The 25,693-nt window shown below is 35.8% G+C and overlaps 1 protein-coding gene and 1 long non-coding RNA gene across 2 annotated transcripts; one reads left to right on the forward strand and one right to left on the reverse strand.

Annotated features, from left to right (window-relative positions):
* The first annotated feature begins 2,285 nt into the window (after positions 1-2,285).
* Positions 2,286-2,843, forward strand: LOC123310181. Its single transcript, XR_006537341.1, has 2 exons — positions 2,286-2,586; positions 2,810-2,843. It is a non-coding gene; the product is annotated as an uncharacterized LOC123310181 (long non-coding RNA).
* A 2,531-nt stretch (positions 2,844-5,374) lies between these two features.
* On the reverse strand, positions 5,375-24,910 carry LOC123309823 (cytochrome P450 9e2-like). The gene is made up of 5 exons (XM_044893100.1): positions 24,612-24,910; positions 11,299-11,462; positions 10,915-11,240; positions 10,298-10,700; positions 5,375-5,975 (listed from the first exon to the last, which is right to left on the reverse strand). The coding sequence occupies exons 1-5, from the start codon at positions 24,872-24,874 to the stop codon at positions 5,530-5,532; spliced, it is 1,602 nt and encodes a 533-aa protein (XP_044749035.1). The 5' UTR covers positions 24,875-24,910; the 3' UTR covers positions 5,375-5,529.
* Positions 24,911-25,693: the final 783 nt, after the last annotated feature.

A 25,693-nucleotide genomic window follows, 5' to 3' on the forward strand; every position in this document is an offset into this window, starting at 1 on the left:
TAGGCTACGTTTGACAGCAGCTGTGAATCTTTCCTTTGTAGAAGGGTTTTGTAGTTTGGAGATTTGAAGGCGCTCTCTTAGATACTTTGGCTTGCGTTGGTATTTTGGGAGCATTGAGATTTTCATTCTCGAGATTACCAGCTTATGATCAGTCCAACACTCCAGATCTGCTCTGGGTTTAGTGACCAACACCTCTTTCAGATTTCTTCACACGATCACAAAGTCGAGGGTATGCCAATGCCCTGAGCGCGGGTGGCGCCAGGTCCCCCTTGAAGTGGGTCTCGTAATAAAATAGGTGTTCGTTATACACAGATTGTGTTCTGCACAAAGAGCCAGCAGACGTTCTCCGTTCGAATTAATGCTGTCTGTGCCGTGTTTCCCTATTATTTCCGGCCATAGTTCTGAGTCTTGACATCTGCCCACTCTGACGTTGAAATCTCCAAGGAGAATAAGTCGTTCCCGTTTTGGGATTTTACTTTATGTAGCTACGAGTGTTCCGTAGAAGGTATCCTTTAAGTTGTCAGAGGAGTTCAAAGTGGGTGCGTATACTGCAATGATGTTCACAAATGGGTTATTCGCTGCAGGGAAGCGTAGGGTCATTAAACGTTCTGTGATACCAACTGGATTTTCGGTAAGTTTGGCGGCCAGGTCGTTTCTAATGGCAAAGCCTACGCCATGTTGTCTGATTTCGCCTTCCGCAAGCCTTTCCAGAAAAAAGTATACGCTTGTTCTACCAAGCTACCTTCGTCCGAAAAGCGTGTCTCGCAGTACGCCTCTCTGGTCGCTCGGCCTTGGGGTTGTCTAGCTATGTGCTTTTCATTGGTGTTTGTTCGATGATTCACTCGCTCAGGCACCCTCCCCCGGAGATCCGAATGGGAGGATATTTTACCTCCGGATACAAATTTTGTCCTGCTCGACTGATCCATCTTTTTGTAGGAGCTGCGTTAGAAGGTGTTTAAAAGCTGCACTGGTAACGCTGTCAGTGCAACTTTGGTTGCGGCTACGACTAGATTATCTTGTGGCACAGGTATCCTGAGACGACAAGGTCTGAGACGTAACTTGAGCAACGCAGAGAGCCATTTCCTGCTCAAGTCAATGTTTAGGTTAGGTAATTGTGGGAAACAGAGTTATACCGCTCATGTTCGGTCTCCAGAGCCTCGTTCGTAAGAACAGGGTGCACCGCGAGTAGGTGAGGTTGGCATTTGAGAGGAGAGGCTATAAAACGCATCCTTCCCCCTTACACCCCAATCCAAATACAACCCCAGTTTGAAAGAAATTAAGAGAAATAACTGTGAATAGTAGGTACTACGTCTTTCATTTCGAAAATTGTTGGGAGTAGCCAGGTGCCCTACAATTACAAATTTCTTATATGTTATCCAGATTGTGGAGTTTGAAATTGAGATAAGAAATTCAGAAAATATAAATTAAGTTTTATCAATTGGATTTCAAAAATCGCAAATGTTTATAGATCAGATCATTAACTTACACTTATAGGTACCTACTTACAGACAAAGAAACTGCAACACCCAGAAGGAGCTGTTTGAATTTAAATTTCTTTTTGGTAAAACATAGGTAGTATAGCAAGGAGTAAATGATTAAAATTTGGATAAAAAAATCGTGAAAAGTAATTATCTCCGAAACGTAGGCGAATTGAATAAGATTTGAGAAGAAATACAGTCCAAATTCCTGATAAGTTTTTCATTTAACCTTACTCGGAATTGGTTGAAAACAGTTAAAAGTTCTTCACATTTGTTGGTCGGAATTTGGACACTGCAGACTCAGAGCCCACCTCAAAAAACTCAAAATCGTCAACGACCCACTCTGCAGACTCTGCTTAGAGGAAGACGAAACAATTGAGCATATCCTCTGTGACTGCCCGGCGGCAGACAGGGTCAGACTCGGAGTTTTCGGCTCTCCGAAGATGATCCTAGAGGAACTCAAGAATCACTCCCCCTCCGACATCATCTCCTTTTTGGGTAGGATGGGACTAGAGGGAGAGATTTAGCTCTTTGAGCATGCTTGTGTGCTACAATAGACCGTTGGTCGCGGTGGCAGGTTTGGGTTAATCCGTCCAACACACCCAGCAATCAATGATCAGTGTGGTCGGAATTATTAAAAACATGTCATCCACATACGTCACAGTTCACAAAAAAAATGATGGCTCTCTGATCACAAACTGGTATAGAAAACCGACTAGTTCTGGGCGAATTTTAAATTATAATTCACACTGCAATTTTTCATATAAAGTAGCAGCAATTAGAAACCTTATGTACAGATCACAAAATTTGAGCTTGATATATAATAATATATTGGATCTTTTCAAAAACAAATATTCATTACAGTGAGTTGGGAATTCAACTTTTTTAACAACATATTCTAGACTCCACCTGTGTTGAACAGGTTAAAATCGAAATAAATATTTCAGTTTCGGAACACTCATTGAATGTAATACGTCGTTGTGATGATTTGTATTTTGCCCCAAAATTTTAGACGGAGTTTTCCTAAGCTTCTCTACAAGTTCGATTCCAATTTGCTCAACAAGCTAATATTAAGATCTTTTGTGTGTAAAACATAAGTTCGACTTTGGTAAGGTTTTTTCGATTTTAAATATGTGTTCCTGTCAAATCCAAATAGGAAGAAAAAAAAATAAATCGAACAATGTAATTTTAGTATATAGTTTTAATTGTACGATTTTGTAACCAATTGTTATATGTGGTTGTTTTGGAACCATTGTTTTTAATCTATTATTCAATTTTTATACCAGATATATTTGTGCCATATTTAATCTCTGTAAATTTCTCTTTTGTAGCCCTGAAGAAGTAGAAATATATCTACGAAACGTTGGCATTAGTTGAATGTAGTTTTTTGACCAACTGCTTTCCTCAAAGTTCCGTGAAAATCAATCTAACATGTTTTTACAAGGAAATGATCTATCAGACCATCACTTATAAATTACACATCGACTCACCATATACATCATGAATCTGAAGAATTCTACAAATAATGACGTACTGATATATCTGACAAAAAAACTCTTATTCGTAAGGCTATACCGAGCCTAAGTGATGCCCAAGAGACTTACGAAACTAAAGTCTCGTCTCGTCTCGCCGATTAGACATGCAGTCTCGTCTCGTAGGCCCTACTCTAGTCTCGTGCTTCGTCTCGTAGTCTCGACGTTCACAACGTTTTGTAAAAGCGGAATATTCAAATCTAATAATAATTATAAAACAACTACCTACTTAAGTTAATCTACCGGATAATTCTCCAATTATTTTTCTTTCGAAGGTTTCAACACGTGTAGAAATTAATGAAGAAAAATTTCCGTTCATCGTCCAGTATCAGGAAACAAATAGTGATAATTCTTTTGATTTATATATAAATGAATAGATTGCTTCCCGACAAAGATTTTTAAATTTTCAATCGACTTACTCTGAATTTTATATATGAATCTTTCTATTCACACAACTGAACTTTGATGGGTTCAGCTGTGTTTGATTAATTCTAGTTACTGATTTTGTGTTACATATTTATAAACCATATCAATCATAACTTTCAAGCACCATCAAGTTAACTAAAATTCGCTTAGGTTAGAAACTGTTTGTATGAATTGGGGAAATTCAAATAAACAGGAGAAACCTGACATAATACATACAATGTATTACTGTTCCTTTCAATGTATGAAAGGAACAGTCTTATAAAATATAAATAAATAACTATTCAGACATTGTCTAAGGTATAGGTACTATATAACGATGGAATCATGTAGGACCCAATGAAATATTGTTCTGGAAAAAGATCAAAGTTGTTTGTTTTTTTTTTCGTTTTTTTGCTGATAATATTAGCGTTTATTTCTGTGTCATGAAAATCGGCACACAGGAGAGGACGTATTATCATCATGTGGCGGCTGCTATAACAAAATTTTGAATTCGCCACATGCGAAAGATTTCTGATGAAACAAAACGGTGTAGCTGGGTAATTCTCATCAAATTCCGAAATTTAAGTCCCCTGCTCTTAAAACATATTTAATTCTATGTATTAATTATCCATCGGTTGTATATTCGTTGGTTTTCAAAAATGAACGCTAAATTCTTCATTAAGAATTTCATCGAATTATGAATTATGTTCGACCATTCAATGATTGATTCTCTGTTGTTAGTTCTTCGATATTTTCGGTAAGGAAAAAGTTGACTGGAAGTCGCATAACTGAAGAATCATTGAAAAGAAATTCAATGTTTTTTGATACCCGCTCAAAATTTGGAAATCGTCCGTAACTAAGCTTTTGCGTACCTATTTTTATATAATGTTTTTGCACTAAAATTATTCAGGAAATATACCCCTAAAATTATTGGACCCATCGAATCGTTTAACACCCCGTATATTCAACACTGTGTTTTGTACAATCAATTCAAGACAAAAAATCTTACTCTGAAGCAAATTAAGGTTATTTTCGTGACAAAAATTCCACTTTTTAGTTACTAACAAAATTCGAAAATACTATGATATCTTTTTTCAGATTGTTCATCAATTATTTCCATTTGATATCGATTTTAGGATCATAAGATAATTTCATTCATAGCTTTGAGTATTCAATTAATACACGATGTTCAAAGGTATACTGAACTACTGAAGCTTTCTTTCTCTATAGAATTTTTGTGTTGAAAGTTTCACCGAAGAGGATGAGAACAATCCTATATTCCAACGGATTACTAAACAATCATATAACCTTGAATTTTGAATCACTCCATATAAGACATCAAGCAATTAAAACAGAATTATTCTTCACCTCTAACAAGAACAAACAAATAAAGGCAGCATCAAGATATTCCAATCTGCTCGATTGTTACCGGACCTTTTTGAATAGGAGGGCCATAAAGTGTCATAAAAGTTGAAACTTTATTGCTCTCTTGTCGAGAAGGCCGTAATCACCATTCCAAATATTCTGTAAGAAGAATAACGTCCCTGGCAACTCTTGCTTTTTCAAACGAAATAATATCTTTTCCAGAAAAAAAATTCTTCAGAATTGAATAAAGGATCACAAAAAAGAGAATTTTAGAAATATCTCCCTTACAAAAACTTATTGCAGAAAAATCAGGTGGTGAATAAGAACATCGATAATGGAGATGAGGGGGTTGAATACTCAAAGCCTGTATACAGAATCGTTTTTTATTTCCCTGTATATATTATTACATTTTCGCAAACTATTCACTTTGATTTTTGAGCAATGTAGTTAAATGATAAAGAGGAGTAAAACATAAATATTTACAACAATTATCGGTTGATTAACTAGAGAATAAGTGATATAATATCCCGAATTTCAACTTCTTGACCCCATCTTTTATCATTGCCAAAAGATACTCCAAATAAAACAAATGGGTTACATCCGTGAAAGGTGTGATTTACTCAAGACCTTATCTTTCTTATTTACAGAAAATATGGGAATAAATGAATCATACTGAAAAATTTCACTCGCTATTTTCGCAACATTTCCTGAGATTGAAATAAAATGTAGTTCGATTTTACAATAATATTTTATACATTGATGTCCTTTCGTTTCCTTAAACCTAGGAATATATCACGGTCAGAGGCTACTTTGATGACGCCCTCTTGTAGATTGATGGGTATGGGTGTTTTATCGATAGGAACAATGTCGAAATGTTCCAACAATCTGAAGAAGAAAATCTTCATCTGTAAAAGGGATAATTTTCCTGCATTGCAGTTCCTCGGTCCAATCCCCCATGGCAAGTAACTGTACGGCTTTATTTTGAAGCGATTTTCTGGAGCGAAACGTTCTGGGTCAAACTTATCTGGCTCTGGGAAATATTCTGGATCGTGATGGAGAGCGTAAAGAGGTGCGGCGACAGTGTCTCCGACATCCAGGTGTACTGGGCTTTCTTTTGGTGATTGAGGTTCAATTGTATAGGGCTTAGTACATATTCTATCCGTCATTGTTACTGCTGGCCATTTTCTCATGGTTTCTGAAAAAATTTCCAAATAAAACCAGAAAAAGTATTTTATACTGGATGAGTCTTTAACTCGTACAAATATTTCAACAGTGGATTTTTGCGGTCAAGAGAAACACTGTGTTCCCTTAACATTTTTTCAATGGAATGAATTTCGAAATATAGTTTTCATTTATTTGATGAATCTTTTCCGAACACAAGATATCACCTACGTCTTCCAGTTATCTCATTATGACCATTACGTAACATTAAAATACCAAAAGTTTAAAGAACCCAACTCTTGAAACTAAGCTGGACACCTAATGAATACTTGGACGTTTTGTACATTGAAAGTATTCTTCTTATTTTCTCGTATTATGCGCCGTTTTCGAGTAATTTGATTTTCAAAAATAAAAAGATATCTGTGAAATTTGAAAAATTGAGTACTTTCGCTGAATACAAGTATATTTCAAAGATCCACAGATCTGAAGATGATTGCGTTTTTCCAGGGTTGACACAGCTCATTATATAGTATATAACATTACTAACAAGGTAAGAGGGTTTTTACTGGCGAATGGAGGATATAACTGACGAGCCGCAGGCGAGTCAGTTACCTACCTCCTTGAGCCAGTAAAACCCGTTACCTTGCGTGTATTGTTTTATATTTTATGTTCGACTGCATCATAAACACTTTAATTATGAATTCGTTTAGTGTCCATAATTGACTACTTTATTGGACACCACTTTATTGGACTCAACTGTCACTATCATACTGTCAAGTAAATATACTAGATGCAAACAACACTTTATTGGAATTTATAGAAAGAAGAATTGAACTTCGACCTAAAAACAAAATTATGAATTACTATTACAAGCGTTAGTGTGGTAGTGAATATTAAAAACACATTCTTTGTTATTATAAAAATGCATGCCTAAGGAAGTCGAGCTCGAAGTGGAAGCACAGTTTTCGATCTCCAATACTCTTGATGCTGCATCAACTACTTCCTGGCCCAATATTCTGGTGGCAACACTTATTTTAGTACTTTCCGATTCATCTATGTAGTCCATAGCGAAGATCTTTTGTGAGCTTTCAATTCACTATTCAAGTAAGCCAGAATACTGTCTTCTGTCGATTTTACAATTTTGCTCGTTTTACTTCACTTGTATACATATTTTCATAAGCACTTTTAGATTTAGTGGGTAAGAGAGATTCTTTGGCGCTTACGGCTAAATTTTCTACGCTTTCTTCTCCAGCACTATCCATTTTTTGGATTATTATGACGTTTGTCACAAAATTAAGGAAGTAAACAACTGTGTTTTCTAAGGTTGCTAAGGTCGCCGGTTACTAAGGTAAGAAAATCAAAAGCACACTTAATGTTTTTCAGTAATAAGCCATTTCAGAAAAAAATTTCTGCATTGCAGTCGAACATAAAGCTTTGTATGCAACTCGTACATAATTAGGCTTTATGGACTTGCCCAAGTTATTGGCCTCACTCGCTTTGCTCGCTCTGCCATAAACTTTTGGACTCGTCCATAAAGACCTAATTTATGTACTTGATACATAAATAGCTATTATTTGTTTCCCATTTGTAAAAAGGTAAGATAAATTCCAAAAAAATCTCAATAATTTGTCGCACATGTCGTAAGCTATGGAAGCGTTGCCATGAACATGTCTGTTTATTTTTCTTTACATTTGTTTTGGCGAAAGCGAAAATGAATGTACCAAAAGAAATTATTGAGGCAGCCAGCAGTGTAGCTTCAAGTTTATTACCTGCAAAATCAGCTTCAAGGTACGAGCGAGAATACGACGACTTCAAAAAGTGGCAAAACAAAAATAGTGTGATTAGGGTAACTGAAGATGTTTTGTTGGTCTACTTGAATCAACTATCAGCTAGATTCAGCCCTAATACTTTATGGGCCAAATGGTCTATGCTGAAAAGCTGCTTGGAAATGAAAGAAAATGCCCCTGTTCGCAGGTTTGTTTTCCTTAAAAAATTTATTGAAAAATATGACGTTTATTTGTCATTTGCAGATTTCAAAAGGTAATAGCGTTTCTGAAACGAAAAAATGAGCGTTATACGCCAAAAAAGGCCAAGTTATTAAGTAAAGAAGAGGTTGAACAATTTCTTTTACATGCTCCTGATGACCAGTGGTTGCTGGCGAAAATTGTAACAATATTTGGGAATTTACAAATGTTCTGCAGAACATTTGTACTGCAGTCCTCGAGTTCAGCAGTTAGTTTATGAGTCAACAGATGGTTCATCATCATCAGTATCAACTCTTTCATCATCAAAAATCTGTGTTACTGGAAATAACAATTATAACATGATTTTCAACATATATGACGATAAAACAAAATTTTCTAATGAAAATAATACTACTAACTTTAAAAATTTTGCAAGTTAACTGTCAGTTTTACAAGTTTATGACTTGATAAAATAAACTTTCTTGATTAATATTGTGTTTTTGGAAACCGACGTTTACAAATGAGAAACAAATAAAAAACTTATAATGGATATATCTTTTTATCAGGATCGAATCGGACAAAACGGTATGGAAAAAAATGTCCGTTTTCACCTCAAGAATTTACTGTTGAAATATTTGTACGAGTCAGAGACTAACCCTGTATAGTGTGTCCATGGTACAGATGGCCTATTTGGCGTTTACGAAAAATTGAATTATTCTAAAAATTTGGGCATACTAAGATTTGTGCTATCTATCTGACTAAAATATTTTCAAATTTATGCAACGTTCCTAAGGATGCGTTTCGTGAAGAAAAAATCTGGTTTGTGATATACGGGGTCTTTTAAAATTCTTGGTCTTTTCACTCGCCATACACAAACGAATTTTGCCAGAAAAAATACCTACCCTACTTTCAATCTGATATTTTCAAAACCACGTTAATTTCGTCAGATTCAAAAATTATTGAAAACTAAACTGAAAGAGTTTGTCTCAGTCATAGAAGGAATTGTGTTAAATGAAATTCACAGGGTATTCTGAAAACTCTCACTTTCATAGAGATTTGACTTTATTTCCGAAACTATGAGGTTTTCTCATGGGAACATCATACATCATTAGATGTGTATTTTGATTTTCTCTAGTAATATCGGACAAAAAACATTCCTTCCATTTTATCGTTTTACCGTTTTCGTATCTAGTGACCAGATGAAGAATTTTGGAATACTTCTATATTAACCTACAAAGAGGGCCATGTACAGGGTGAGTGTTTGGCTCGTACAAATATTTTAACAGCAGATTTTTGTGGTCAAAAGAAACTCTTTTTTCCTGTACCATTTTTCCCGATTCGGCCCTGATAAAAACATAAAGCCATTTTAAGTTTTCATAATGAGTTGTGCCACCCCTGAAGAAAGAAACAAAATAACCTTCAGAATAACTATCTAAATCTGTGACACGTCGGTGATATCTTAGGTAATATTCATCAAATAAACTATATTCCGAAATTCATTTCATTCGATAAAACCGTTTGTGAGATACAACTGAAAATAACATTTTTTTCATGGTTTTTCAACAACCTGTATCTTCTAAACCGAGCCGATTTGTGAAAAATGGTGAGGGAAAATAGTGTTTCCTTGGAACGCAAGAATGTACTGTTGAAATATTTGTACGAGTCAAAAGGACTCACCCTGTATAGAAAACGAAAGAGCGACTTTGTAGTCCGAAACGAATCATGTTAAAACGTCCGGGTAGTTCTATTTTTGATTTCAGCGAGACAACTCCAAGATCCGAGATCAAATTCAAAACCACATAGCTTCAACCCCAACCCCTCTATTTTGAATAAAGGAAGATGGGGCGAGTGACATCACCCAAAATTTCTATTTTGACTTCATATTGAATCTTTTTTTATTCAATTTTTTCGTTAGTGTAGATGTTACTAACAAATGAAACGAAAAAATTTTCAGACTCTGCAATGTTAAAAAGTGAAAACTAACTAACCTGATTACCAGAATGAAATGCAGTTCCCCCTTCACGAGAGAAGGAACTTTTTCGCAAAATAGTTCATCCCATGGACATAAAAAGTAGTACCTAGCTATAAATACAATGAATATGTTAACGGCGTGCAGACAATTATTGAATTCTGAAAAAATACACATTGTATTTAATTTTCAGACATTAACTCCACTTCTCAATTTAAAAATTTCGGCCTAGCTATAAATTTTTTTCGTATGAATGTGCTACTGACACATTTTATTCCAAACTGACCCGATCTGATTCGTTATTGCTGTAACGCATTTAGAAGATGGGATTTTTTGATGTTTCCATCCAATTTTCTGACGTAGAACCTCTTCACCATTGAAATATTTCGAAATAATTTTGGAGGTCCTATAGAGTATACTTACCCGAAACCACCATATCTAAATAAGGTAGACCCATAATGGTTTGGTACTCTGGTAGTTCGCCATCAATACGAATATCATCCATTTCCTTCTGCAATCTCTTCTGTACATCAGGATTCACAGCAAGCTCATAAGTGATAAATCCCAACGTTGCTGCTAATCCATCAAGAGATGACAATAGAAACATACACAGTTGAGAAGCGATTTCATCTTCGTTTAAGTAAATCTTCCTTCTTTTCAAATTTTCTTCGAACTCCGCAGACTCCTCTTCCTTTTTCTGTTTATGCAGAAGGCCGATAATATCAGGTCTGTGTAAGTTGTTATTTTCCCTCTCGACACCTTCTCCTACTGTTTTCAAAAAGTAAGTATGGACGTCTTTGTTCACAATAGATGATACGCCGAATAACTGAAATATTCAATATTGTTATTCACTCAAACAAACATTTTTTTGCAATATTTCGCTAATGAAGAACAGATATATGTAAATTTGGAATATTCAAGGTTCATAATAAGGAACAGAGGTTGTATAAAGAGAAATTAACGGTAAAAGAAACTTCACAAAGATGAGCAAACAAGTTTCGATCTCCCATATTTCTTCAAGTTTTGATTGTACAACTCACCGGTGATAACTTCGGAGCAAGACATGCAATACAGAATGATAATAGTGTCCAAATAGAATTTCCATTGAAAGTAACAAAGTTAGATAGTTTCTGTCGGAAAGTTTCAGATCCACTTTCGATTCCAAAGTAAGTGCTTGCGGAAAGATCGCAAATGTACTTTCTGTAGGCTGTTTTCATGTCCAAAGTTTTAACTTCATCTTCTTTGTCATCACAAAAGCTGCGAACGAAGGATTCAGCCGTTTTGTTCAGCAAGGGATACATTGTTTCCACTTTACTTGCTGTAAGTACAAGATTCCAGATGCTTCTGACATCTTTCCATTCTTGCCCTGAAAATTTCGATTTCTGATTGTTTTGTCGCATGAAATATTATTTTAAATTTTTCACCTCTTAGATAAATGAGAGTCTTGGACATGAGACTGTCGAAGTTTTCAGGAAAAACGACGCGACGGTCCTGAAAGCTGTCTGCATCTTTCACAAAGATTTTCTTTATTAATTCAGGGGATTTTATCATGAGGAGTGGAGTTCGAAGTTCACTGTAGCCAATGTACCTGCAAAAAATGACAATTATCTACTAAGGATATTTTTGGAATATTTATGAGGCCTTTAACATTGTTTGTCGAAATGTCAGAAAGAAAAAGTAGAAAGCCTTCCAGACAGATCGTGCGTTCCAAGAATCACTTCCGAAGTGAATTTGTATAGAGCATGCTCATAACAAGCAATTATATAGAGTTTGATGGTAAATTGACGGTACCTAGGTAAGGAAGAAAACAACGATTAAATATGGGCTATGGCTCTTTAAGAGATAAAGAATGGTCTATTGATTCTACCAGAACTTTTGGTGTAACTCAGTTAGTTATAGCTAACCAAAACATCTGTTCAAATCTCTAAGAAACGAAGATCCTCAGCCCATATCTAATTGTTTTTTTTTTCTGGCTCCCCTGGTACATTCTGTCAACCATGCATGAAAAATCATAGTTTGTCAACATGTCTGTGGCGATAATCAATCATAGTATTGATTGGGAAAAGCTTTCATAATATTGAATGAAAATGGGTGGAGGAAAATAAAATTGAAAAAAGTAGCCTTTATATTTATAACTCCGAATCCAATCAGCTCGCCTCCACGCCTCCTCTGAACATCAAGAATAGTTGGTCAATAGTAATGAAATCAGTATTGAAGAGGATTCCTTCAGTTCATAGAAGTAGCCGCATTATATTAGCCTTCCGATCTTGATGTTATGTCAAAAATTTCAGACACTTCAAAATGTTTGACACGATCTACACCTGTATGGTACTTTGATCAAATAAAATCTATCTATCTATCTATCTATATCCAGAAAAAAGGGCACACACTCTTCAGAAACGTTGGAATACACAATGGAAACAGCTCAAATAATTATCCAGCAAATACCTACTCATTTCCATCATCAAGAATTTCTCGCTCATATTAAAATTAATAATTGATATAGCACGATAATTGGTCATTCCACATTTGTTTCCTAACATAAAAACAAATGTCACAGGACACTTATTCCATTCACTTAGATTTATTCCACTCTATTCTACTATTCAGACCTCATATCAACCATATACTGCTACACAAATGTTAGGAAAATTCAGAAATTTTGTAGACGTTTCAAAGTTGCCTATTCTTATCCACCAAAAAATGTTCATTTATGAGAAATCAAATAATGTTTACTCTCTTATACCTCCTCGTTTGATATTTTTTTCATCGTCGGCCAAATTATTGTTGTTAATGTTCTTAGATCAATTTTGATTCATCATCGAAAAATTTGATTAGCAATAACACCTAGACGTAAACTTAGTGTGGATGGGCCAATGGAGCTATTGGTATGATCGAATCAGGACATAATCAGAAAGATATTACGAATTTCTTTCAGGTTATTGAAAGCGTAATTTACTGACTCATCCATGGATCTCGAGAAACTTGAAACGTGAATGAAACACCGAGAAGTGGACGCCCAAGATCTAACACTCCTGCACAAGATCGGTTTCTGACTGCTTCAACCTGTAGATAACCTTTCAATAGTCTACTTGTCTAATCATGCAACAGCCGCTTTTGAACCCTTCTGGGGGTTTTTGGTTTCGATTGAAACACTTCGAAACATTCTCGAGGACTTTTGAGGAGGATACCACTAACTTAAAATCATATGCGTCTTCGATTGGAATAAGCCAATAAGCATGTGAATTGGAAAAGTCAATGGAGGTCTGTATTTTTCACAGATGGGTCGAGCTATGGACAGTTTTCGGATAGTAGACCTCTTTCGTGTATGGACCATCCTCTGGTTCCCAGAAATCGCAGATCGGTTCAGGAAGTTCATCCGTTCAGAGGTGTTACATTAACTGTTTTGAGGGGCATTAGTTTCTATTTAGGTTCATTCATTCATTGCTGTATCCCGTTATCGAGAATAAATTTACAGAAAGACTCAAAAACAAAACTATCGGTTCGATCAAACTTATAATTTCTTAGAGCTACTTGCGATTGTGTGCCTTAATGTGACTGAAGAAAACCAACCGCGACCTACAGATCCTTCTACACTCCTGGCATGGATAGTCACCAACCAGATCTGGCCGCCGCTGTATTCTTCTCAAGTCTCCATTATAACTGTGGACCAAAGACCTCCACTGTGATCTGTCTAACGCTAGTTGTACCTAGTTATGATTGGCATTAACTGATTTTAGGGATTGATGCAGTATATCCTCAAACCTCTTACACTGGCCTCCTGGTTTCCGAGCTCCCTCTGTGATTTCGTCATACAGAGCTATTTTGGGGAGTCTTGTGCATCCTCGGAATGTGGCAGCTCGATCTGAGTGGGATCCTCGTTACTTGAGTCTCAATTGTTATACAACTCTCGCGCTGCAAGACTTCTGCATTTAAAACCTTATGGAACCATCTCATGTGCATTATTTATCTTAGTTAACGTTGTTGCGTTTGTTCAAGCTGTTTAGGGTGTCGCCTGTAGGGCGTCCAGCTAAAGAAGCGTTGGGAGAACCACTGCTTTGTAAACAGCTTTCTTGGTCTTTGTATAGGTCTTCAGATTGAGGTCGTGATTTTGAAACACTTTGTTCTTCAGCTTCCAGAATGCCCATGTTGCCAAATTGATACGGTTGTGTATTTCCGTGTCCAAGTTAGCCCTAGTTTTTATGAAGCTTCCGAAGTATTTGAATTGCTCGACCGGTTCTAGAGTTTCATCCTCCAGGCTGATAACTGTTTGAAGGCTTTCTGGCCGATTTACCAGGATTTTAGTTTTGTCATTATTGAGTCTGAGGCCTAAAGCTTCGAGCTTCGTATACAGGGTGTCCCGTAAAGACCACGTCAAACGAAAACGGAAAGTAGATCAGAATGTGCTCTACCTGATGTGAAAAAATCGTTCATATGAAAGCCTCACAGTTTTCGAGATATTTGATGTTTTATGAAAATGTTGAATTTTTTAACTTAAAATGCTTTCTCTCTTGCGGAAGCTACAATTAAATACTTTTCGAATCAGTTTTTTTCCGTAAATTTTGTTGAATGATTACTTCAATTCATGCAATGAAAAAATACCACAAAATATTATACAGGGATTCTGAAAAAAAAATTAAAATTCATGAAATGTTTTTTTGTGCTGAATTCTATCTGACGTGGTATAAAAAAAAAAGACACTAGACCTTTTCTGCATATTACGTTGAAAAGTTGCCCATTTTGTGAGGATTCCGAAAAGGTAAAATAAAGGTGAAAACCTTCTTCACGAAAAAAGATATTTGAATGTTTATCGAGAATGGAGCATTTCTGTGAAAAACTGATTTTGTCACCTTTTCCACAAATTCATTCATTTTGCAGATTCTGCTGTAACATATTTAATAATTCTCTTGAAAAATGTCAGTTAGTCCTTAAATTACTTATAAAATGAAATTATTCATTAATTGCAATGATATAATATAATATAATAACGCACAGGAACTTCAACATCAAGAAATCTATTGTGAAGAAACTTTAATAAAAATATCAATAATAAATATTCAGGATTCTTATTAGAGCAAATGCTCAAAATGACCACCCCCTTCGCTAATACATGCCCTGCATCTATTGAGAAATGACCTTTTCAAACCATTCAAACTTCTCCCCGCTATTTTGGCTGCTGAAATACGAATGCGGTCCCTAAGTTGTGCTTCATCTCTTATAGGATTCGAATAAATTTCATTTTTCAAAAAACCCCAGTAAAAAAATCCAGAGGATTTAAGTCTGGTGAATCATTGAATCGCATCACATCATATCGATGTTCGAGAGTTCTTAATAAAAAACTCAGTCAGTGAATTAGCATCTTAATAACATTTTATTGATTTGTTGATTGATCATTTTCAGCAGGAAGTGCAAAATGAAAGTATTTATGGAAAAGGTGAAAAAATCAGTTTTACATAGAAATGCTCCATTTCCGATAAACATTCAAATATCTCTTTTCGTGAAGAAGGTTTTCACCTGTATTTAACCTTTTCGGAATCCTCACAAAATCGGCAACTTTTCAACGTAATATGCAGAAAAGGTCTAGTGTCTTTTTTTTATACCATGTCAGATAGAATTCAGCACAAAAAACACTTCCTTCAGAACATGCATTTTAATTTTTTTTTTCAGAATCCCTGTATAATATTCTGTGGTATTTTTCATTGCATGAATTGAAGTAATCATTCAACTAAATTTACGGAAAAAAAAATGATTCGAAAAGTATTTAATTGTAGCTTCCGCAAGAGAGAAAGCATTTTAAGTTAAAAAATTCAACATTTTCATAGAACATCAAATATCTCGAAAACTGTGAGACTTTCATATGAACGATTTTTTTACATCAGGTAGAGCACATTCTGATCTACTTTCCGTTTTCGTTTGACGTGGTCTTTACGGAACACCCTGAGCTGCTAGCGATAAGTGCGCAGATTGTCGGCATATTGAAGTTCCGTGATAAACTTTGTACGGGTTTTTGCTCTGAGGCGCTTCAGGTTAAACAGGCATTCATCAAATCCTAATCTTATTCCAACACCTCTTACAGGTATACTCATGTCAGCAATTATCGACACAGCTATGTCGAAAATATTGAACAGTAAATGCGCTAACACGTAGCCTTGTTTTATTCCAGATCCAGAGTTGGTTGATAAATGGCCATTATGCTGTATTCTAGCGGTATTATTGTTATGGAGGCTTTTACACACCGCTAAGGTCAAGAATTTTTTGGGTACTACAAGGCGTCCCGTGATTTTCCACAGCGCTTTTCGATTCACCGAGTCGAAGGCGTTACTTAAATCGATGAAAGACACTTTCGGGTTCGGCTTTTGGACGGTCCGAGAATTGTTCTAGGACTGCGCAAAACTGTTGCCCCTAGTATAAAATCCTCTGCGCAGTTCTAGAACCATCCTCGGACCGTCCAAAAGCCGAACCCTACTCTGTAATCTGTGGCCGAACCCGAATACAGCTATAGGCTGTATAAATCCTTTATTGTTGTTCACAGGCCTTTCGGCAGAATTCGCACTTGAGTTGCGTACTAAATAATCTCTGCCGTTTTCTTGCGAGAATTTTGTAGAGAATTCTCCAGAGAATTCTCTGCTGTTGCAAACGGGCTTTAGAGTGGAATCAGACGATTATACATAATCTTCGAGAGAATTTTACCGGATACTCTAAACAACGATATGCCCCTGTTAGGCCAGGCGCAAATAGAAACGCAGGCAGGTTAGTGAGGTGACGCAGCGTGAGTTTTTGTAAAACATAGAAAAGAACAAGACCGATCAAATAAAACGTGACAGTGACTTGTCAGATAGTACGTGCAGCGCAGGAAAAAGCTGCGTCATACTGCGTCACCTCACTAACCTGCGTTTCTATTTGCGCTTGGCCTAACTGTTGCAATTTGACGTATCGCCTTTGTTCTTATAGAGGTTGATAACTAAAGCGTCTCTGAAGTCTTGTGGTACATCTCCTTGTTCCCAGGTCTCGCGAAATAGTGTAAGGAGACTATTGACAATGTCTTCATCCAGGGCATCTCCGCTGAAACACCGTCTAGACCAGGTGACTTATTATTTTTCATATTTTTATCGCACTTATGATTTTCGACATTGGGATCAGCTACTTTGAATTCTCATCAACCATCTCCACATACATTTCGAGAACCCTGGAGGGAAATAATTGATCAAGACTTCTTCAACACTCTCATCGAGAGTATGCAAAGACATCGCCAGGCTGTGGTAGATGTTTATTTTCTCAATTTTTTGAGTAAACTAATTTTGTACTACAAATACTAGAAACAAATTTTCCCCTGAACTTGTGAAACTCATGAAAAAATGGGCAAAATTACGGGTTGAATAAGTGAGTAAACATTTAGATTTGTGATATTCAAAATATTTGTGAAAAAAAAAGGCCAATTTGTGAAATAGTCTCAAAATTCCTGAACATCCTCAATTTTGGTGGAGGAGTATATCTTATCTGCACCAGCCTGCTTCGCTATGAATAAATTTTCTGAAAGTTTGTATGCTGTTGTTCTCGACCTAGTTACCGAAGTATCAATGGATCAAACTGAATCCCATGGCTAGCACTCTAAATACGGGGGTTTGAAGTTGTGAATTGACTAGTTTTTTTTTTAACTCACGAGTCACGTTGTCCAATTGAAAAAACCGTTATAACATAAAATCATAGAGCGCTGCGGACTCCCGCAGAAGTAAGCCTAATTTGTTCTTGATATCATATTTATAATTGTGTATAAGTAATGATGGAGTATGAAAAAGTTTCGGCAGAACAGAGGGACGATCTTAATATGTATCAATATACCGAGTGAGTAAAAAGTAACGTAAAAAATGCATATCTTCGGTATTTACTATATTATGAAAAAACGCTTGAAGGGTGAATTTTTATTCTGAATTGAGCCACTTGCAAGGTAAAACCGAGAAGTTTGCATGCACCTTCTATGAGGGATGGAGGATAGTTGAGTGTTTTTGAATGACACTTCCCTGTACCTATATTATCATTGAATGCTAACTAAAAATATTTAGTCCAGAATAATGATGATAATAAACTATACCTAGGAAATCTTCAACAAGTAGAGAATAGTCACCATTTATGCCATAACCTATACCTAGTTCTCGGAATATTCATTTTGGAAAACCATCGCAAAATAATCAGAGACCAATTATAGTCCAGAAACCTGTATGAATGCAGGCAAAGATCAATGTGTGTGAAGTTGCCCCATAACTTTTCGATTTTCGAAAAAAAATTTTTGTGCTGAATTGTTCTAGGTTTGTGCTGATTTGTGCCGTTGAAATTTTTGTTTTATTCCACACGGCTATCAAAATATTTCACAAAATGTATAGTATGGGCCAGCCCAGCATCGAAAAAATGAGTTTTGGCGACTAAAACAGGTTGTGCTATGCAACATAAGCAGTGTTGTGCCGTTCGAATTTTTGCTAAAGTCCCTCTTATCTCCCGGAAAATCGAAAATGAAGAAAAAAGTTAGCCCAGCACTTTTGATTTTTCTTCTCAAAAATTAGTGGAAAAATTTGTGCTACATTTGTGCTGACTTGTGCAGTAAATATTTTCTCGAAAGTTCGTCGGATTTTCCGGGAAATCGCGAAATTGAAAAAAAAAGTTAGCCCAGCTCTTTTTCTCAACGAAAACATATGTGAAAAATTGTGCTAGACTTGTGCTAACTTGTGCCGTTGAAATTTCAACGAAAATCCTTCTAGTTTTCCGAAAAATTTAGATTTTGGAAAAAAGTCACGATAGGGAGAGCGTGGAGGCTACCTGGAATATTATTAGAAGATGCATACATGAAGAGGCCGGAGAAGCGGAAGGAAAGAGGGTGATCAATCTTAATTCGAGGAATAACACCATGCCCTGGCTCAGTTATCAAGTGAAAGTTCTTGCAGAGGAGAAAGAGAATTATTATTTGCGCTAAAAAAGTGTCTCAACCAAAGAGAAATACACCATGTATAGAGAAACAAGGAATAGGGTCAATTTAGAGATCGGGAAAATAAAAAGAGAACATTCGGAGAGGTTCACCGCCGATATGGAACACGATATTTATGGAACCCCAAGAAAATTCTGTAAGATGCTCAAGAAAAAAGAAAAAAGTCCGTAAACGAGTACATCCAAACCAAAAACGTTCCTTTACATGAGTGGGAAACATATTTTAGAAAACTATATGGCTCAGGGGTAGATATGCACCGGAGGTAGAGACGATGGAAGAAGTGACGATTGCCCAGGAGAACGTTGAAATGAAGATGAGAAATCTGAAAACCCGAAAAGCACCAGGAATTGATGAGATACATAACCAACTTTTGAAATATCGTAACAGCTAACTGAGCTATTTAACAAGATAATAGCTACACTATCATATACCAACAGAATGGAAGAAAAGCGTCACTATACCGACCTTCAAAAGTGACAAAAAACTAACCCGGAGAATTACAGAGGAAATAGTCTACTCTACTCATGCATGAAAATGTTCACCAGCATAATCAGACATATCCTTCAGGATGCCATAGAGAATAGAGATGAGTAACAAGGATTTAGGAAAAACAGAAGTGACGCACTGTTCATTTTGAGACAAGTGAAGGAGAAGGCCATCGAGTAGAGCTATCCAGCATACGTGTGTTTCATTGACTTGACCAAGGCCTTTGACAGAATAAAAGTTCAGCATGTTAACAAAATACTCAGTCAAAAACTAATACCAGACGCAATAATAAACGTCATCAGCAATCTGAATATAGACAATACAACAAGAATAGAGTTGACAACCAAACAACTGAAGTTGTAACAACACCAGATGGTATTAAGCGAGGAGACATCCTCAGCCCATTCCTTTTCAATCTTGTCATGGATGAAATCATACAAGAAGTAATATCCATGAAGATGGGATACAGATTGAGTGGCAAACCAATTGGCATGGTATGCTTTGCGGATGACGCGGATTCCGGCAGAAACCGAGGACGACTTACATCTATTGAAAATATAAATATATATGTTACGGGCAATGTAATTATTTAGGTCAGTATTCATAATGCTTGGTTATTATGAATAATGACCATTAAAATCGGGCAATTTGATAAATTTGAATTACTTTACAATAATTTCTCACATTGCCCGGTCATTATAAATACCGCTATCATTTCTTTGGGCACTTTGATTAATTGACACCAAAGGGACAACCTATGTGAAAAGAATGGCGAAGATATTCCACAGATAGAGATTTAACTAAGAGAATGTGCAAGATTGTCATTCAAGATAGGCTATTCGATGTGGCTGTAAAGGTAGCTGTAAATCCGACGAGCGCAAGTGTCGTAAAGAAAAAAAGCTATGTAACTCGAAATGTCACCAAAGTGGAAGCTGCTCTAATGAATAGAGCCTCTATTGGCCTGTATTGCTACGTATTGACATTTTGCGTGAATATAAATTTGAAAGTACGTACATATCTAATACTTTAGTTTTATTTGGACTCACGTTTTGTTTGTACTTATTTCATCCCACCGGTTTGTTTGTCAGCATGTGAAATTTTATTTGTTATGTTTTGTTTGTTACTTTGTCAGTCAGGTATGCAAAAATTTGTTATTTTTTATAATAAATATGAATAATATATAATTTTCAAATTGCCCACCTGATTTTTAGCATTATACATAATAACCGGGCAATGTAATATTTGCAACATAATTTATCATTTTGTCATATCCTTTTGGGCACTTTTTAAATTGCCCGGGCATTATAAACAATGCCCAATTATTTACATTGCCCGTAACATATATATTACTGATATCTATTGAAAAAACGAAATGTATGACATTTTCGAAGGAACCATCACTTTAGGTCCTTTCGTTTGCATAAAAAGTGTAGCACTTTTCATCAATATGATTTACATCAGTGAAGAGGAAGTGTAGTTTATCTACACGTAGTCAAAAGGAGATGTAGATAAACTACACCTCCTCTAGTAAATTCAATCAGCAAACGAATACTAAAATCGAGTGTAGAAAAGTGCTACACTTTTTATGCAAACGAAAGGACCTATTGTAAAAAAGCTATACATGATAAGATAGTTCAAACAAAAAATTGACCTTCACTCAATTTTTATCAATTTTTCTAATTTCTATTCGACTTTGTTATCTCATATATCGTGTGATATTTTTCACCGGACAAGTAAACTGAAAAGTTTTCATGTGGGTTTGAATTTTTCGAACTTTTTTTGTCAACTGTTGAAAAATGTTAACGAAGACAGGGAGTTCATAATTCAAGCACTTTTTCATAAATCACCGAAACCGATACACAGAGTGTTTCATGAGTCGTTGGCCATAGCATAATGATGAATAAAGGTCATCCAGGCCTTTCAGAGAACTTACTAGTTTTATATCCTAATGGTATTAGTTTCGGAGTTACGGGGTGATTCATTAACATTGTGCTAAATTTGCGATAGCAATAACTCTGGAATGCAAGGTCCGATTTCGATCAAATTTTATGGGTCTGTTCACTTCAGAAAGCTCTTTCAAAGGGCTCATGATAAATCAATATTTTCAGTTCAGTACTCAGAATATCATGATTTTTCATTCAAGCTCCAAAATCCATATTTTTCACATCCCTTACAGAAATTTCGTTATGGCCATGAAAAACTACATAATTTTTTCTAAGGAATTCAATTTTCAATATGCAAAGTCGAGCTGTGAATTCATTTGAAATTAATTATTGAATTTGGATACAAATTATTTACTTAAACCCTCTTGGAAAATGTAATCCGTTAGTGTATTCGCTTCATAACGCATTTAAGTATTAAAATGTATTCTACCGAAAAACTTTAACTTGTTTATGTCTCATAAAACAACAATGAAAATGTACTATGATAAGAGATAAGAGATGTTCGAAATGGAATTCTTCCATCTAGACACATTTCCTAGTTCGTAAAATCAGATCATTTATTGCCCTACTTCTAATATCGGGATTTTGTTAAACTTCTTCTCGCGTAAAGTTCTTTCAGTGGCATATAATGTCTCTTTCAGATAACCCCACAGAAAATAATCCAGGAGAGTTAGATCCGGGGACCTTTAGGACCATGCCACAGGTCCACCATTTCCTATCCATCTTTTCGTGTTGTTATTCAGATATAACGTAATTTCTCCAAATCGGTGAGGAACTTTACCATCATGCTGGAAGTGAATTCCTCTGATATTTAATTCCTCTAGCCATGAAGTTGGAGTTGATTGATTGAATTTTAAATTGATTTCTCCTGTTAACCTTCCTTCAAATATGTAAGGCCCAATAACTGATTTTGACTGCTATAATTGGAAGCATAGAAGATCTTTTCTTCAGTTCGATTAACACAAATATTCAATGTTTGAAAAAAGCCATAGTATGGCGGAGTATGAGTCAAAATGTACTCACGTATTACATTTTCCAAAATAGTTTACTCTATTTGAATCTAAATTCAGAATATAATTCCAAAAGAATTCTTATGCATACCTTTAATCACTTTTTCACGCAGACTCAGTGGAAACTGGGGATTTAAAATGAAAAAGAGTTGAACAAAATTTGAAAACATCAGAAATCCCGACAGAGGACAATAAATAATATCACCAAAGAAATAAAAACAGGACCGTATTTCGAAAAAATTACATAAAAGATTAATTCGTCCGGTTCCTATTTGGTTCCTATTCCCTCCTAACACGTGTGCCATGCAAAGTGAAAATTGAATTCCTTATACTAAAGTATGTAGTTTTTCATGGCAATAACGAAATTTCTGTGAGGGATGTAAAAAATATAGATTTTGGAGCTTTCTGAAGTGATCAAACCCATAAAATTTGATCGATATCGAACCTTGCACTCCAGAGTTAGGGCTATCGCAAAATTAGGCCAATGTTCATGAATCACCCCATATCTCCGAAACTAATAGCCTTAGGATACGAAAAACAAGCAAGTTTTCTGACAGGCCTGGAAGACCTGCATTCACCATTAGGCTATGGACAACGGCACATGAAACACCCTGTATATCCTTATGGAACATTAAAACTTCCAATCCTCATTCAGTTTGAGGTCATTTATATGAGCTTACTCGAAGAGAAATTAGCAGCGATTGAATTTCTAAACAATTATAAGGGATTGCAAATACACTGCGCAATAAAATTAAGGCACATTATGGAAATCTCAAATTTATTCTACAACTGAAGGTGTTCTCAATGATAATTATCTTTATCAGAATTATGCATGCATATGTTATCCACTTTCAACGGTTTTCTTCAACACAGATGTTTCTTCCCAGCAGGAATAAGTATTCCTGATGATATTATCAGATTTTGAATGTATTGGCTCCATTCTAAAATCAGTTGGTCTCGATCAATTCTAGTGATCAATAGATTCTTTCGTTTGATTTTCTACACTCGATCGCTATGCAACGCGAAACACGCAATTTGACCCAAGAGGAATGTGCCCAAGCGGTATTTTTGGGAGAAGAAGGGTGGACATACACAAGAATTGCAGAAAGGTTTGGAGTTTCCCATACAAGTGTGTCCAGAATGTTGCAGCGATTCAAGGATACCGGTATGAATGTCCGAAGACCAGGACAAAGTAGACCACGGGTAACAACTGCCATTCAAGAACGTTACTTGAGAGTTTCTTCGTTGAGACAACGGTTTGCAACCGCTCGCCTCCTTCAAATTCAGCTTGAGCAAACTCATGAGGTGCAAATTAGCACTCAGACAATAAGAAATCGCCTCAGAGAATTTCCTGATTACTACTGGTTTCGAAAGAGGATCGATTATGGTATGGGGTGGAATATCTTTGACTGCTCGCACAGACCTAGTGGTCGTTGATAATGGAGCTATGAATGCTGATAAGTATATAAGGAACATTCTTGAAGAGCATGTAGTGCCATTTGCCCCATACATTGGTGAAAATTTCATTTTTATGGACGATAATGCCAGACCCCATCGTGCGCGCATCGTTCAGGAGTACCTTGAAGAGGTTGAAGTCTCTCGAATGGAATGGCCAGCAAGAAGTCCATATCTCAATCCGATTGAGCAGGTTTGGGACAACCTCAATAGAAGGCTGAGAAGTTCAGAAAATCATCCAGCTACTCTAATGACTTAGAAATCCAACTCGGAGAAATCTGGGAAGGATTAGATCAGAACATTTTAAGATCACTCATTTTGAGTATGAACCGTCGTTGCCGAGCTGTAATCAACGCAGGGGTGGAAATACCAAGTATTAAACCACTTATCAGCATTTCAGTATTTTGAAAATTGTTCATTTCTCTTCTTTCACATAAGATTCGGTGAAATCCTGAATTTTTCTTCCATTTAATGTGTCTTGTTTCGTTCAAAACCTTCCCGAGAGAACATAGAAAATAAGTTATAAAGTCAATGTAGAGTTAACTTTCATTAAAATTGAGATTTTCAGAATGTGCGTTAATTTTTTTGCGCAGTGTAGTTAAGGACGCAAAATTTGCTTCAAGGAATTTTCAACTGTAACTGTGTTCGGCAGGAATAGTTCACCATTTTGAATAAAAAAAAAAATGAAAAAATTTTTAGTAGACTTACGTCCAGTTGCAGGAACGTCCATTAAGATTTGATGTCTCATCAAAATTTAAAACTGTCATTTTTGAAGGGGAAAATGGAGGATTAAGATTTTAATGAAGTATCAAATTTTAATGGACATTCCTGCAACTGGACGTTAACAAAAATTTAACAAAATTTCTTACCTCGAATCTCCGGCATCGTTATAGATTTCTTGAATTAATTTCGGGTATGGCTTCTTGCTGAAGCAGAGTCCAAAAATGGCATCACCAATGATGGGTAAAATTTTGGTAGTTTTCACACCTTTTCTTGTCCAGTAAGTGTGCGGTTTCATCAACACCGTATACAAAACGGCGATGAAAGAGAGTAGAACGAGCCATACCAGAAGGGATGTGGAGAAACCACTAAAAATTCCTAAAATACTCATTTTAAAATCGAAACATAACATGGACTGAATCAGTCTGATGAGTTCGACAAATGAGAAAATTTGAAATTATTTTACACCGCATATTTATCAGGGGTTATCTTAAATCATTGCTCTATACGGATAACCTTGTAGTCAAGCAAATTAACAATTCGCAATTTTCTAGTATCCGTTGCCATATAATTAAAGATTGACTAATTTATAAAAAGAGCGAATTGAAGTATTTTCCTCATAGAAAGCGCTAAAGTTTAACTATTTTGTTATTCATCACTTTTCGCATTCGGCTTTGCTTGATTGAGCGTCGTCTAGTTTTGGGTATTTCTAGGAAGCTGATAACACTTATTTGTGATGAATTAAGGCCCAGTTTTACAGTTGATGTTCAATCTATATCCACTGGAACTTACTGCCATCCTCGAATATACCTTTCTCTGTCGAGTTTATATGAAAAAAAAAAGATATAGAAAGCACACGTTTCTACATATCAAAAACTCAAATTCCTATGAAATGTTCAGATCTGAATCAGACCTTGTTGCATTATTCATATGAAAATATTCTTCAGAATTACTCTAATCCAAAGAAAATACAACATTGCATGAATTATTACTTCATGGATAAATGCAATGTAAAAAGTGAAACAATTTTCGAAAATTATTAAAACGAAAATCGAACATATATAGAGAATCCGTCCTTTTTGATGCCTGATACTGAGTTTAAATTTTAACCTTGGTTTTTTATGTTTTAACCCAGCTCTAACGAATCGTCAAAATCAGCTGACCGTTAGTACTGTGGGGCACACAAACTTTTCCCTCTATTGATTCCAATGCTATTTCGGTAGAAGTTGAG

Source organism: Coccinella septempunctata, chromosome 3 (assembly GCF_907165205.1).
Source record: "Coccinella septempunctata chromosome 3, icCocSept1.1, whole genome shotgun sequence".
Taxonomy (NCBI): domain Eukaryota; kingdom Metazoa; phylum Arthropoda; class Insecta; order Coleoptera; family Coccinellidae; genus Coccinella; species Coccinella septempunctata.